The following is an 11731-nucleotide window of genomic DNA, read 5'->3' on the forward strand; positions in this document are numbered from 1 at the left end:
AAAGTAAGCAGAATTTAATGATCTTAAAGATAGGATGAATACCTGGAGGTCAGGCACAGGGAAATCAGTTAATCTCAGCTTTGTTTATTCATTTATTTATTTTTTTACTACCAACATCATTAGCCATGCCTTTCTGCTAATCAATTTTAGCAAGTCGAGGTAAAACACATGCAATATTTCCTGGCGAAAGAGTATGTTAAACAATATGGGATCCATACTGTGTGTCGTCCTAGGGGGTCTATTTTACTGTGTCCCACTGAGAACAGTGGGACTGTGACAAGACTGGAAAGAAAAAATAAGACTAACCAAATAGACATGGCATTCAGATCTCAAAGTGCAAAATCACTGAACCAAAAATGATGGCATTGAAAAATTCCAGTGGTTAAAAATGAGTCGAAACCACATCATGCAGGCAGTGGAAGTGCGTAGGAAGATTCGCTGATGGTGTCAGGTTTTAGAAATGTAGAACGTCACGATTCTAGCCTTCTCGGTCGGGTAACATTTATATACTCATGCTCCCACAACTTTCAATAGATAATACTGTTTTAGTACCGAACAAACAAACGAAAGAAACAAAACAAAACCCCTCTTCCTTTCTACTTTTGAAAGATAGTGAATTAAAACAATGAGTCCCTGTGTGCACAATGCTCACACATACACTAATTTCTAAAGCACAAGTGTGTCTAGAATAGCTTGGAATGTTGGTAGCTATGATTGCTTTTATTAGTTTACTAATAAAAAGTTAAAAAAATACTGTGTATAGGGTAACAATTCCATCTAATCAGAGGAGAGGAGCGAGGAGGTGCTGCCTTCTAGACTCTCTAAGCTCTTCCTGTTGTGATTCTCCTCCACTTTGCTTGCTGCCCTTTCCACTGTGCTGGAGTTCATTTGCGGCTGCACAGTGGACATGTTGATCATCTGATGGACAGAGGTTCCATCAGAATGCACAGGAAGATACAGCTGATCTTCAAACACATCTCCTGGACCACTATCCTGGTAAAGTTCTTGCTGATGCCTGCTCATGGGCTGCAGAACGGGGCTGGGTTGGAGTGCCAGCTCTGTCATGCTGTTGCCACTGAAATCATTGTCAGAATGATTGATCTCTTCACGCCTCATCCATTTTTCAGTTTTATGATTTCTCCAGTGTTCAGAATTCAAATGACTAACTTCTGGAATGTCGTTATTCCATTCAAGTTTCCTCTCTGGCTTGAATGTTGGTCGGTTCAAATGCAGGGTCCTAAGGTCGGCTGGCAAGGTTAAACAAGGAGCTTTCCCATCCACATGACTTGGGTCTTCATCTGACTCAGCAAAGCCCATCTCCCCTGGCACAGGGGGCACAGGAGATATGGCCAGGAACCCAGCACTTTGAGCAGTTTTAGTCTGATTTGCTTTATTTTGCTCATGGTGACTGTTCAGCAGTGCAAATACTCTATCTACATCCTTCAAGTAATTAGTCCAGTCCACCAGACTAAGTCTATAGTTTTGTCTGTACTCATAGACACTTTCATTCACACTGTAGAGATCCTCCAGGGCCTGCCAATTGATGTCTGCCATGAGACTGGGCCGATTAACCTTCCCATCCATCCCATAACTGTCCTCTGTGAAAAAATAGACGAAGGCAGATTGTTAGTGGAGAAAATATATTTCCTATGTATCTGCAAAAGCAATTTACATTGTTCTTATAGATCAAGTCTATTCAAACTATAACACTGAAAAATATTCCCCACTCCTCCCCTGAGTAATTCGTTATCAAGAACTGGCCTTAGGTTACAAACGTGTCTGAACAACAAGATATTGGAAAAGGGATCAAATGAGTAAAAACATCTCTCACTAAGCACAGCTGATTCTGGAAATGGTGCTGGCCTATTGGTCAGAAGTCTAGTGTTTTACTCCTGGCCATACTCAAGCTGGAGACCTGGTGGAGCAGTGGTAAAGAGCTTGGCTGCTAATCAAAAGGTTGACAGTTCAAATCCACCAGCTGCTCCTTGGTAACCCTTACGGGGCAGTTCTATTCTGTCCTACAGAGTCACTAGGAGTCAGAATCGATTTGATGACAACAGGTGCTCAAGTCAGTTCTCACAAGAGGAGATCCTGTGAGTGAGTCTCTCTAAGTCTCGGTCCTCCATCTGTCACATGTGGGATTTGTGGTGTGATAATACTTTTACACTTATAGGGTTGCTAGGGGAATGATGGAGTCCCTGAGTGGCGCAAAAGATTAAATGCTTAACTTCTAACTGAAAGGTTGGTGTTTCAAACCCACCCAGAGGCACCTAGGAAGAAAGGCCTGGCGATCTGCTTCTGAAAGGTCGCAGCCTTAAAAACCCTATGTAGTGCAGTTCTACTCTGGATTTGAAAGTGTTTTAATGTCACATGCTTAGTAAGATGCTGTTATTCGACATTCCCTGGCCCTTTAAGAATAAAAACAAACTTGAACACTAACTCTTCAAGTCAAATGCTTGGGTCTTCTTCTTTGGTTGTTTTCTCCCTAAAAGTTCCACACCCTTGAGAAATCAACCCTGGAGTTGTTTTTACAGCGTATGAATCACCAGCACCATCTACATCAGGAAAATGACCACAGTCTTGCAGAAAACAACACTTCTTCTCTGGCTGCACGCAAGTGACATTTAGAAAGATGTGGCCTTGATTAATGCAGCAAATTACTCACAAAATAATACAGATCAACAAGCAGGAAAAGTAAAACTGCATAAAACCCACACCCTCAGTGTCGCTAGAAGACAGAGAATGCTACAATCTTCAAATCGCCTATAAGGAAAAAAGTTAATACCAAATCCCAGCAGAGCTATGTCTCACAGTTCAGCTACAAGCCCTGGGAAAACTGCATGGAAGAGAAGAGGGAGTGAGGACGGAGCTGAAGACTGACTTCAAATCGCCACTGGAAGGAACGTTAACCCTGATCTAAAATACGGAAGAGGTACGGTAAACGACAGCACCCACAGTGAGGAAGGGGCTTGCAAGTGTGCGTGATTCGTGGTGGGAGTCTGTGGAAGGCATTGCTTCAGGGAGAAACACGGACACAGAGGAAGGCAGAAGCCCTCTTGGGAACTGCAGGTTAAGGGAAAAGGAAAAAAGGGGCGAATTTTCAGGTCCTGCAAGGAAAAAAAAAGAGAGAAAGAAACAAAAAACCGGAGCACACATAACTTCTCCTACTATCATTCACTTATTCACTCACTCTCTCACTCATTCACTCACTCACTCACTCTCTTGCTCACTCTCACTCACTCATTCACTCATTGTCATTCATTCATTCACTCACTGTCTCATTCACTCACTCAGTCATTCACTCACTCACTCTCTCACTCATTCACACGCTCATTTACTCACTCTCTTGCTCACTTACTCTCACTCACTCTCATTCATTCACTCTCTCACTCATTCACTCACTCACATAAAAATACAAAAGAAATCACACTTGGTTACACTGACAGAAGAGGATGCTCTTAAACTAGGAATCTTGGAAATACTCCAAATCCACAGAATTAATGAAAGCAGCCTAAATCTTTACAAAATTGCTGTAAAGGAAAACAGAAAATGAGAATCAAAAACCCATCACCTTATGAAAATGGCCCCGCCAAGAGAAACCATAAAGGGAAGAAAACAGCTACACAACACTCCTAACGAAATTACATGTCCTCAATCAAGGATCTGAGGATGTGAAAACCATCTTAAATCAGAAATTAAAGTATGAACTAAGAATTGTATATCCATCCAAGCTCTCTTTCAAGTATCGAAGCAATAGAAAAAGTTGTAGACATGTAAGAATTCAAGGAACACTGTACACATCAGCCCTTCTTGAGAAATCTTAGAGGATGGGCTTCATTCAACCAGAAATGACTAGGGAAACTCTGGCAAAAGAACTGATGGTAAGCATTTCATGTGATGGTAAGCATTTCATGTGATGGTAAGCATTTCATGTATTTATTAGATGTAAGAGTAAATCATGGGGAAAAGGGTAGAACAATAACACACACAGTTTACATGACAAAGTAGAAGTAAGGTAACTAAAAAGTGGGAGGAGAAGTAGAAAAAGTGAAAGCAAATAAGCTCATTGAATATTATACAGGCAATAGTTAAGAGTCAAAAGATGGTATTATAAACTGGCCAGCTAGACAATGAAATAAAAGATTACATACAAAAACAGGAGATTAAGGACATTAAAAAGGTGCAAGCACAGAGGCAGTTCAATAGAAGAAAGATACAAATCTCCCTAAGCTCCAAAAAACCCCAAACCATTGCCTTCGAGTCAATTCTGACTCATAGTGACCCTATAAGACAGAGTAGAACTGCCCCATAGAGTTTTCAAGGAGTGCCAGGTGGATTCAAACTGACGACCTTTTGGTTAGCAGCCGTAGCTCTTAACCACTACACCACCAGGGTTTCCTAAGTTCCAAAGGACATTAAAAAAATAAAAAGAGCAACAGTCTTTATAAAGATGAAACTATAGAGGATATCATGAGAATTACATAGAAATAGAATAATAGAAGTTACTCAATACAAGAGAAGCCAAACGGACTAAAAAATAAGTCCTAAATACCATAATAAATAAGATAGATCTTATGGATACATACTGAACATTTAACTCTGAAAACAGACAATGTACTTTTTCAAGTATATATGAACATTGACATAATTTTATTAAGTAACAAAGAAAGCATTAGTAAGTTTCACAAAGTAGAAATATTACAAACACCTCTCTCTGATACAATACAATAAAATTTGAAATTAGTAACAGAATAAAAATTTTTTTAAAAAGTCCTTTCACCTGGAAAATCACAAACCTTCTATTAAACATTTCCTGGGCAAAAAGGGAAATAAAAACCTAAAATCACGTCATTTATTCAAAATAATGATAATGAAAACACTACATGTCAAAACTTATGTGATACATATAAAGCAGCAATCAGAAGAAAACTGATAGCCTTAAACACTTTTATCACCAAAAATAAATTAATTAAATCCCAATCTAGAAAAAGAACAATGTAAACCAAAAGAAGGCACAGGGAAAGAAACAATAAAAGGTAAAAGCATAAGGTAAGGAGGTAGAGAACAGAAAAATAATATATCTAATTAATAAATAAAAATTCTGGTTCTTTAAAAAAAATAGTAACATGATAGACAAATCACTAGCTAAGCAAATCAAGAAAAAAGAGAGAAAGCTTAACTACATAACAAAAAGTGACATGGGAGAAATAATCATTGAAATACACAAAATTAAAAAAATCACAGGAGTTTACTTTGCAAACTTCCATGCAAAGAAATTTGAAAACAAAATGAAATGGATAATTTCTTAAGGAAATACAGTTTACCAAAATTGACCCCAATAGTGATACAAAGTTTAAACAGAGCAATTTCTGTAAAAGAAATGGAAAAGTTATCAAAAACTACAAAGAAGCACCAGATCCATATGGCTTCACAAGAGAATTTTACCAGATCATCAGGGAAAAGAGAACCCCCTATGTTATATAAATTGTTCCAGAGCATAGTGAAAGAAATCTTCTGAACTTTTCGTATTAAGCAAGTATAACATTGATACTTGTGGAAAGCAGAACAATGGTGTCCCAAAGATGTCCAGGTCCTAATCTCACAGGACAAAACAAAAACAATCACACAGGTGCAGTACAGTATATATAACACATTACCTTTTCTGTAGAAAGAGAATAAAACATACACCATGTACTTATTATTGCAATAAGACACACAGAAAGGGAAAGCAGAAACTGATGAGAGAGGTTACCTACAAGGCATGGGGGCAAGAAATTGTAATACTTCTTCGAGTATACTTTTTGCATAGTTTTGACTTCTGGAACCAAAATCAAACCAATGGGGAAGAGAAAAAAAGAACCTAAAATGGAATACAAACAGGTAAATGAACCTTACTCTATTTCAAACGAGTAACGTCGCCACAATAAAAGGATGGAACTAGCCCAAGGAACTCTGGACACAGTATTTCAACTATACTTTCTCGTTCTAAAGGCAGGAAGAACTGGAAAATGTACTAAACTCTAGTTAGTAGGTTTGGTTTGCAGTAGTATGAGTTAGCAATCCTGAAATTGCTTGCTGAGTACCGTAACATTTAACAAATGAGTTCACACTTTGAGGATAATGGGGACTACATTTCTCACTGTTGGAGAAGGAAGCTATAATACAGCAAGAAAGAAGAGTAGAAGAAACCTCATGGTGTTGCATTAGTATTAGAGGTATCAGTATGAACACATGGTTTTTAACGTATCTAGATAGCTATATCCACACTTATCTCTATATATCTATAAGTACAGGAATAGATGTATATATATGTGTGTGTGTGTGTGTGTGTATTTTAGTTATGCTCAACAAAAAGGTTTAGATGCAAAGACCTCTCAATAGCAATTTTATACACCTCAAACTCAGATCTTGGTTTCCAAGTGCCATTCTCCACTAAAAGGAACTAGAGCCCTTTGGATTAAGGACTGATTTCAGATCCGAGGAGGGAAAGTTCCGGATAAACCAGGAACATATTGTTGGACCAGAAAGCAAATGAAAGTGCTCAAAAAATGATGGAGACATGTCAAAGGGACACAGAAGCCACCTGAAGGCACACCTCTGGCCAGTTCTGGGAGATTTTGAGCATCTACATGAAAAATGACAGCAAAAAATGTTTATCCATTGAATAAACAAGAATCAGTAAGTCCATATGATATAAAAATATATATAGGAGAGAGGAAAACCTCTTCTTTACAGTAGAATAACCCTTAAGAAATGTCACAGGAATGACAGTTGGGAAAATCACCACTTTGCAGCCATTATATTAATGATTCAGGCAAGAATCACAAACGTATGCAAACAGCAGTGGATGAAAGTTTCATAAGGAACGGGGTATTTACATATCCTAAAAACATCCCCCCCCATAAATTCCTTATTAATTAAAAAAGGAAAAATGATAATTTTACAGTAGATTAACCTAGTAAACACCACCTTATCCAAGTAATCAAAGTTAACACCACCAAACAAATGTCATGCGCCTTCTGATAAGATATGCCAAGGGCTCAACATTACGTTTGTGGAATTCTAGCCAGAAATGCACAACTTCAATACGATCATGAGAATCTATCAGACAAACCTCAATGGAGGGACACTTTACAAAATAACCTACCTGTGCTCTTCAATAAGTCATGAAAGACAATGAAAAGTTGAGGAGCTGTTCCAGATTAAAGGCCTTAAAAGACATGACCGTTTACTGCAATGTATGAGCATGGATTGGAGCTCAGATCAGAAACAAAACAAAGCAGAACTATAAACATGACTTGACCGGGACAACTGGCAAAGTCTGAAGACGCAATATTGATTAGATAATAGCATTGTATCAATGTTGAATTATCTGATTTTGATAAATGTACTAGAATTACATAAGTGAAAGATTGTTTTTAGGAAATATATACTGAAGAATTGATATATAAAGGGGTATGATGTGTGCAAATTACTGTCAAATGATTCAGGGAAAAAAAGTGTGTGTGTGCGCGTGTGTGTGTGTGGAGAGAGAGAACAAGAGAAAATGATAAATCAGCTGTGGTAAAACTTCTTGGTGCTATTCTTGCAACTTTCCTATAAATGTGGGATTATATCAAAATACAAAGTTAAAAAAATGCATTAGACTTTGGAACCTAAATTTTCCATGTGTGTGTCCTGGTTTCTTCCAGTCTGTAGCTCATAAAATGAAACCCTTTTCTTGGACCATTCTGAAGTCCTTCATTCAGAGAGAAAGGGGGTGGGTAAGTGTGTTCTGAAAAGTGAATTTTCAGAATAAATATAGATGATTTCAAGCTACAGGTAATTCTCATCCTGGAAATAGAAAAGTTGTGAAGCCACTAAAGGAAATTTAAGAACACACCAACGTCTCAAGTTTAGCAACAATTCTCTCCAGGCGACACTTACACTTTTATAAAAACATGACCAAATAATCACATCAGGCTATACTCTACAGATGGGTAACTCAGATATGTGCGTGTGAGATTTTAACTCTTCCCAGAGGAGTGTTATAATCAACAACAGCTAACAATGTCATCAGAAGCAGAAACAATCTTTTCTGCAGAGACAGGCTGACTCCTGTCGACCTCTTCAGCCTCTCTCCTGTGGTCTCCCCAAATCACCTCTGCACTAGCCTTAGAATCACGCACAATTTCCTGAAAGCCCCAGGCTCTCTTTTACCTCAGAGCTTTTATTTATTCTTAGAATGTGTCTCCCTGCCTTGTTCTCCTAGTCAGCTCTCAACCTTCAAGATTAAATTTATGCATCATCCCCTCCACAGTCTTTCTTTTCTTCTGTGTTTTGTCAACGCTGTGTGAGTCCCACCATTACAGCATTCATCTGCTAGATGATTCTGGGTACCTGTGCTCAGTGGGTGAGTCACTGCATGCTGGATCTGGTTAACACGCTTGGCTGCTAACCAAAAGGTTGGAGGTTCGAGTCCACCCAGAGGCACCTCGGAAGAAAGGTCTGGGGATTTACTTACAAAAAATTGGTCATTGAAAACCCTATGGGACACAGTTCTACTCTGACACACATGGGGTCACCATGACCTGGAATCAGCTCGATGGCAACTGGTATACTGGGTAGGTGTCTATAATTTCAAGAAGCAAATACTGGGTCAGTAAGAAAATTAGAAAGCATTACAATTTTGTTGATTGTTGCTACCTCGTAGGGCATTTTAGTTAATACAGGTATTCTCCAAGTTTTACTTTCGAGAGTACAAATTTAATTTTCAAAATTGAGAGAGCCTAAACAGAGTACCTGCGCTAATGCATCCGTTCCTTTCTCCTAAGCCCTTCCGTGGTTTTCTGTGCTCTCTTTGAGTATTTTTCTGAAGGCACGGGTTTTCAATATTTGGGACCAAATCAGAGTGCATTTTGGGTGATTTTCATTCTGCTTCAAACACAGCATGCTTACTTTTTAATGGAATTTGGTTTCATTTCAGAGACTCTGAATTTGATGTTCTGCATAGTAACCAAAAGCCAACCACAAATACCTATTTACAGGCATTTGCTCTGTGTAGAAAGTTATGAATTTCTAACCTAAATAATATTATAGATAAATTGCAGGAACAGCTATATATTTTACAAATAAAAAGCAATGAAGTTCAACTAAGGTAGTACTTCTTAGTATCTGTAAGATGTATCACTTATCTATAGATGAATAACCTTGTATAGTCAGAGGCTGCCTATCTGCTTATTGGTGAATACATATAACTTCCCTCTTCTCTCAATACTTCATCAGTCATACCAGTCCAGCTGCTGGTAAGGTGACCCCATGTGTGTCAGAGAAGAACTGTGCTCCATAGGGTTTTCAACAGCTGATTTTCTAGAAGTAGACTGTCAAATCTTTCTTCTGAGGCACCTCTGGGTGGACTTAAAACTTTCAGTTAGCAGCCAAGCTTACTAACTGTTGCACCACCCAGGGATAAAAACTGCTAATTTTATTCACTATTAACAACATGGAGCCCTAGCGGCACAGTGGTTAAGAGCTTGGCTGCTAACCAAAAGGTTGACGGTTTGAATCCACCAGCTGCCCCTTGGAAAATCTATGGGTTGGTTCTACTCGGTCCTATAGGGTCGTTATGAGTTGGAACCGACTCAACCGCACATAACTACAACATAAAGGCAAATGTCTTTCAAAATTCCAGTCATCTTTGACATAATTTTTCTCTCAGTATTCAAAGTTATTATCAAACACTGATCACAGAATAACATTTATTCAGTGTTTACTATGTGCTAAGCACTTTTCAGGTATTATCTCATGAAATTCTATGTAAATAAAGCATATGTATTATTATCACTTCCATATATATGTGAAAACCAAATCACAAAGAGGTTAAATAAATTGCCCAAGAGAATTAAAAGCACATGCTGGAACCAGATTGTCTAGGTCTGAACCCCTTTTCCACTGACCATCAACTGTATAATCTTGGGAAAATCAGTTAATTTCTCTGTGACTAATTTCCTCATCTGTAAAATGGGGATAATGATAGTACTGACCTCACAAAGTTTAGAGTGTGAGTTAAATAAGTGAAGATATTTAAAGCATTTAGAAGAGTGTAGGAACACAGTAAGCCCTATAATGATGTTGGCAAATGATCCCCAAATTGGGAAAAGAGGGAGCCAGGACACAAGCCCAATCTCACCCCAGAAACCATTCTCATAATTATTTATGTCACCTAATTGGATCAACCCAAAACCTGTCATATTATTCCTCGAGTTTAAAGCTCTTGAATGTCTTCCTATTGCTCTCAGAATAAAGAGCAAATCCTTTGAGCTGGCATTTAGCTAGGGTGACCACACTTTTGGGTTTACCTGGGACCATCCCAGTGTATGTCTGTTGTATTGGCATCCCATCCAGTTTCAAGTTTGTCCAAGATTTTTGGAATTTTAGTTTAAAAAGTAGTTTTGAATGTAACTATTTTATAGTTTTACCAGTATAATAAAAAAATGAGCTAATTGACCAGAAAATACATATATTAAAATTTATATAATTTTAAATGTTTTTAGTGCCCCTTTCCACAGTCAAAAGTGTCCTGTTTGGAAGATAAACTATATGGTCCTCCCTACATCTAACACCGCTCATTAAATAGGCTCTGTTCATCCCTTGAGGTCCCCTTTGTGTCCCCCTTCCCTTGTGGTGGTGGTAGGTGCTGTCGAGTCAGTTCTGACTCACAGAGACCCCATGTACAACCGAACAAAACACGGCCCAGTCCTGTACCACCCTGACAATCGTTACTATGTTTGAGCCCCTTGTTGCAGCCACTGTGTCATCCATTTCATTGAGGGTTGTGACGGTTAAGGTTGTGTGTCAGCTTGGCTGGGCCATGCTTCTCAGTGGTTTGGCAGTTATGACGTAGCTTGGCAGTCGTATAATGATGTGATCACCTCCACGATGGGATTTGATATAATGTGATCACCTCCATGATGAGTAGCCAAGAAGCTGAAAGGGAGTTTCCTTGAGGTTGTGGCCTGTACCCGATATCAATGGACTTTCTGGCAAGGCTTGGAGGCTTTTGCTCACACTGGATCTTGCCACCGCCTCCTGTTGGTCTGACCTCCGGTTCTTGGGACTTGAGCTAGCAGCTTACCTGCCATCTTCCCTGCCGATCTTGGGATTCTTCGGTCTTCACACCCTGTGAGCTACAGCCCTCTTGTCTGACTTGCAGATCTTGGGTTCACCAGCCCCTGTGGCTATGTGAATCATGAGAGGCCTCCAGCCTGACCCATGGACTTGGGACATTTCAGCCATGAGCCATTTCCTTAATAGAAATCTCTCTCTATATATATATTCACACACTTTACTGGTTTTACTTCTCTAGAGAACCTAGCCTAAGACAAGTGTCTTCCTCTTTTTTGCTGACCCTCTTCTTTACCAAGCATGATGTCCTTCTCCAGGGACTGGTCCCTCCTGATAACATGCCCAAAGTACGTAAGAGAAAGTTTTGCTATCCTACCTTCTAAGGAGTATTCTGGCTGTACTTCTTCAATACAGATTTGTTTGTTCTTCTGGCAGTCCAAGGTATATTCAGTGTTTTCCACCAACACCATAATTCAAAGGTATCAATTCTTCTTCAGTCTTCTTTATTCATTGCCCCCTTTTACATGCATGTGAGGAGATTGAAAATACCACGGCTTGGGTCAGGTGCACCTCAGTCCTCCAAGCGACATCTTTGCTTTTTAACACTTTAAAGAGGTCTTTTGCAGCA

General features: G+C 39.0%; 1 protein-coding gene across 1 annotated transcript in view; it reads right to left on the reverse strand.

Annotated features, from left to right (window-relative positions):
* Positions 1 to 736: 736 nt before the first annotated feature.
* Positions 737 to 11731, reverse strand: part of SULF1 (sulfatase 1) — an 85222-nt gene continuing 74227 nt past the window's right edge. Inside the window, exon 17 of the mRNA XM_023727720.1 lies at positions 737 to 1598. Within this exon, the coding sequence (XP_023583488.1) occupies positions 778 to 1598 (821 nt within the window). The 3' untranslated portion in view covers positions 737 to 777. The remainder of the gene's footprint in view (positions 1599 to 11731) is intronic.

This window comes from Trichechus manatus, unplaced genomic scaffold (genome assembly GCF_000243295.1).
Source record: "Trichechus manatus latirostris isolate Lorelei unplaced genomic scaffold, TriManLat1.0 scaffold00018, whole genome shotgun sequence".
Taxonomy (NCBI): Eukaryota; Metazoa; Chordata; class Mammalia; order Sirenia; family Trichechidae; genus Trichechus; species Trichechus manatus.